General features: G+C 31.3%; 1 protein-coding gene across 1 annotated transcript; it reads left to right on the top strand.

Moving 5' to 3' along the window:
- LOC107631346 (H/ACA ribonucleoprotein complex subunit 3-like protein) lies at positions 284-2,590 on the top strand. The gene is made up of 4 exons (XM_016334773.2): positions 284-415; positions 865-942; positions 1,515-1,557; positions 2,324-2,590. The coding sequence occupies exons 2-4, from the start codon at positions 889-891 to the stop codon at positions 2,419-2,421; spliced, it is 195 nt and encodes a 64-aa protein (XP_016190259.1). The 5' UTR covers positions 284-415; positions 865-888; the 3' UTR covers positions 2,422-2,590.

Consider the following 4,891-nt stretch of genomic DNA (forward strand, 5'->3'; position numbering starts at 1 on the left):
TTTCAATCAACAAAATTATTGGTAGTGCACTTTCAAATTATCTATTTTATTTCATTTTATTTGCCAATTGATTTTTTCTTGTCCCAAGAGATTTCCAATTTTTTTAAAGATTGGGCGTTAAGATTCTACTCCTTGGGCTTGTTGGGTTGTAACTTGAGAAGGTGGTTAATGTCTTAATGAAACAATGGCCCAAAATAAAACTTATTGAAGGTTGCGGAAATGACACGAGGAAAACCAAAAAATTAATAAAAATAAAAAATAAAAATCAAGGAGAAATATCCAAAAATATAAAAGTAATATATAAATAAATAATTTGTTTAGGGTTTAGGGTTCTAGTCTTCAAAGTTAAATCGCACACAGAAGGTGAAAAGGAAGTGGCGCAGGATCGATTTGAAGGTTAGGAGCTAGCTAATTGGTAAGTCAATGAATCTTCAAGGCAATTTGCTTAGCATGTTCTGCTTCTATTTTGTTTGGTCAGTCAGAAAATGAGGCGAAGAATAAATTGGAGAAAATATTGTCATGTTTTATATTATAATTTTTATGCGTGATGAAAAAGGATTTCAAGATTTCTTTGGAAAAAGGAACCTATTTTTCATTACTTTCTTTTGTTGATAATTTTTCTCTGAACACTTTCCCCAATTTCCGAGTAGGCACCCATGTGCATATATTTACTATCTTATTTCAGTGTATATCGTGAACTAGTTGGTTAGATGCACATGACTCTTGATTATTTCTCATTATTTTCATACTTTTGCTGTTATTAACCCTAAATCCTAGGTATAGAAATAATTCTTGTATTTGTTATTAGGTGTTTCTACTTTATGTACATGTTGATGCTCAAGGTTTTGTATTTTTCCATTGCAGTAATTTACTGAGATATTATCCACAATGTATCTTCAGTTTTACATAAATGACAATGGTGATAAAGTTTACACTACCAAGGTAAATTATCCCTAAATCCATATTGAGAATTTAACATGTTTTTATTTTTTCTTTTTTAAATTGAACTTGGTAGTTCGAAAACTCAACTTGTTAATGCTAATTTAAGTTTAGAACTTGGAAGTATTGAACAAAAATATCATGCTATTTTTGCTCCATTTAAATTGATTGTTGTAATGATATATGATTCTTGAGAGTTATAGATAAGCTGTGTATTATTGACCCTCCACAACTCCCGTAAGGTTTTTATGGTAAGATTACCTGAACATTGATATAAATAAGATGTTTGAAACATTGCAAGTTTGTAGACATTTAACTTGCAAATTGACAACTATGCTTGTAGACATGTGCCATTGAATTTTTCTTTTTTGGTTCTTTTAAGCAAAGCTTTATGTGTCCCGAGATAAAAGAAATCGCTTTGTGATGACACGAATGATATACTACCGATGATTATTCAATTGTCAATTGGACCTTCTCTTTGTGAATTCATTGCATGAAAGACAAGTGTGGACATTGTGGCCTCTCGATTGTAGAAGTTTAGGTTGCACTAAATGTTAGCTGCTTTGTGTTTGCAGAAGGAAACACCACTAGGTTTGGCCACACAATCTGCTCACCCAGGTAGCTATAAATGAGTAATCTCTGTAGTTGTTTAGCTCTGCTGCCCTTGCTCTGTTCAATGTTTTTTGCATTAACTGAACATTTATTTTTTTATTCATTTATATTTTTTGGATAAATTCTAGAAATCAAAATATACACTTAAGGGTCCCCACTTATATGTAAGTCTTGTAAATGAGTTCGAGTCATCCGTTCTTGCTAGCAATCTGAGTTGCTCTATTGAAGGCTAGTACTTATATTTTATACATGCGGTACAGCGGTAGTCATGTTGGAAATTGGAACTTAATAATTGGGACTGATCATGTCCTGTTTCACTAAGATCTTACTTATTGAGGTTTGTGCCTTTTGTATTGCATATTCATGGTAGAGGTGCCAAACTTATTTTAGCAATTGCAAGAACACCTCTAACCCTTGCACTTAGACACATTAGTGTATGCTGTAGTCCTTGTTTGATTTCAGTCTCAGGTCATCAACATCAAACATGTAGTGCAGCTCTTTTGAAATGAGAGGAAATGCTAATGATAGTTCAATCTGAAGCTCATTTTTAAGAGTAATGATATACCAATTTATCTTCTTAAATCTTAAACATCCTCCTAATTTAAAATAAAAGCAACAAGATAAGGATTAGGTGCATTATTAAGTCGAATCTCTCAGTGGATAAGTTATGTGGATTTTCTTTTCTCTTTCCATTTATTTTGCTTTTGAAACAGCATTAATTGATTAGTTTTGGTTCATTGATGTGAGTGTATTATTGTTTCTTGATATGCAGCACGCTTTTCGCCAGATGACAAATACTCCCGGCAAAGAGTTCTTCTGAAGAAGCGTTTTGGTCTGTTGCCAACACAGCAGCCACCTCCCAAGTACTAAGATATACGCATAGCTATTATTTGTGCCATCGCCTTTCACTCCCTGTTTGTTTTGCTCCTTGATGACTTGGTGTGAAAGTTATGTATCTCAGATATTATTTGCCACATTTAATGTTAAATGAATTAAGCTGTTGAACATTTAGTTTGAGGACTGTATCTTAACAAGTCTCGTATATTTTTTATTGTTCTGTGGAATTTTTCAAACTTCAAGTTATGACGAATATCATAACTCTGAAAAGGAAAAATAATGTTTTCATCTTTTTCCTACTTTCTTGAAAACTAGTATGTGATTCAGATAGTAGCCAGATACATTAATTTGCCTTATTGAATCAATGTGAATTAGGTTGGTTTCTTTGATACATCTCTGGAGGCATATTAAAAATTTGAGATGTGGTTAATTTTATTTCACACGTCAGCAGATTTTAGTAATACGTTAGTATTTTTGAAAAAACTAATTAAATTGTTGAAATTTTAAAGGAACAAATAGATTTATAAATGATTTTCCAAAAACTATTAAGAGCATTAAGAGCAACTCCAATGCTAAGAAATAGAGTTCCTCTTCTGATATATGGGGACTCAATTACCATTGGAGTGAAAAGGAAAAGAGGGCTCTTCACGGGGATAAGGTTGAGAGTTCCTCTAAGCAGGGACATAAATTTAAATAATATTATTATAAAAAATAATAATTATATTAATTTTAATTACTTAATTAATTAATTAGGTGAGACCATAATAGGGATTAAAGTTAGTTCCTTCTAATGGAGAAGAGAGAGATTCTTTGAGTTTCTATTTATTAGTTATAACGCAAAATCTGATGTGGAAGCACTTTTTATAACAGATAGACCATAAACAGGGACTGAAATGAGTTCCTTATGTTATCTGATTAAAATCGTGAGGCCTTTATTGAAAGGACATGCTCAGGGTCAAAGGCACCGTGAAAAACATGTCAATTAGAGGCGTAGTTTGCTAGAAAGCTAGATGAAAATGGGCCATCACCCAAGAACTTGATGATCATATGCATGTTGAAAGTTTTAGATCAAAGTGGGTGGAAAAAATTCCGTGTCTAAACCAACTTGGGTTAGTCGAGTGGTTTGCTCACTCGTTCTCTTAAACAAGTGTCGGATGTTTAAATCTTGTCTTGTCTATATAGTAATTCATTGGTTGGTGGCAAACTCTTAAATAGAACTTAGATCAACGACAAATTAGTGAAATACTACAGACAACAAAAAATTTCACAGAAGTGCGTGAGATTTTGTCGGGTCAGGAAATCTTGCAAACAACAAAAAAATTACACAGAAGTGCGCGAGATTTTGTATTGATGATTCTGAATTGTGTTTCAGTGGTTGATATTCTCTCTTTTAAAACTTGTGTGTAAAATTAAGAAATACGAAGCTTAGAGAAATTAATAAATTAACTTTGGTGAATGGTGATATATTATATGAAAAGAATAATTAGGGGAAAAAAGAAGCTTACGAACATGTAAAATATATCGTATTACCTTGAGTGAATAATTAAGCAAAGTGACTTTACTGGTTAGTACAACTGCAACTACGTTATTGTTTATTTGTTTGTGAACTTTCTCCTTCTCATTATTTAAATAATATAGATAGAGATACTCACAACTATCAAATAAAGGAAGAATCCATTTCTTTAAGATTTCAGAACATTAAAAATTTACCTATTAATTTATAAGCATTTAAAAGAATATTTTATAAACATTTTTTAAAACAATCATGCTACATTTTTCTTATTCTAATGTGAGTATATTATTAGAGGGTAGTCAACTAAATTAATCTGTTCTTACAAAACGATGTGGTGTCATTGGTTATGACTTATTGTGACAAGTAACCTTTAAACTATATTAAATCAATCAATTTGATTGGATTAACTAATAGATTATCAGGGATCAACCGTGACAAGGCAATTTGAATGAAGCTTGGTTTTAATAGCGGTTTTGATTTTCTGCACATATATTCTCTATTAATCTATTAAGGATAATAACGAGACGTAGAAAGCAAATTTTATTTATATTTATTATAATTTATTTATTGTTTTTTAAATATTCTGGTAAAAGTGTGCTTGGTACCCTTTTCATACTATTGTCTGATAATATCAACCAAATGATTTCGATGTAGAATGAACATACTACATTTATTTATACCCCAAATTCTACTATCATTCCACCTTCACCGGTTCGACTTTAATTCAGAAAAAGTAATTAATAATAATCGGATTTATCTGAAAAATGATACACGTGTTTTAATTCGAACATATCCAGAGCAAGTCTTGTGGACTTATTACACCGTTGAATGGATTTTTTTTTATTTATCAAAGATAGGAAGTTTGAACTCGCAACTTCTTAAATGAGTATGAGGAGACTACGTCATTTGAACTATAACTCATTGGTGGTGGTTGAATGGATTAAATTTGATCAATTTTATTTTAGTAAGAATATTCTATAGTGATTTATA

Source organism: Arachis ipaensis, chromosome B03 (assembly GCF_000816755.2).
Source record: "Arachis ipaensis cultivar K30076 chromosome B03, Araip1.1, whole genome shotgun sequence".
Taxonomy (NCBI): Eukaryota; Viridiplantae; Streptophyta; class Magnoliopsida; order Fabales; family Fabaceae; genus Arachis; species Arachis ipaensis.

Bases quoted from the DNA above. Each gene is read 5' to 3' on its own strand.
- LOC107631346 (XM_016334773.2), top strand. From the start codon at position 889: ATGTATCTTCAGTTTTACATAAATGACAATGGTGATAAAGTTTACACT. The intron at 943-1,514 runs GTAAATTATCCC...TTGTGTTTGCAG, and splicing joins ATAAAGTTTACACTACCAAG to AAGGAAACACCACTAGGTTT. The intron at 1,558-2,323 runs GTAGCTATAAAT...CTTGATATGCAG, and splicing joins CACACAATCTGCTCACCCAG to CACGCTTTTCGCCAGATGAC.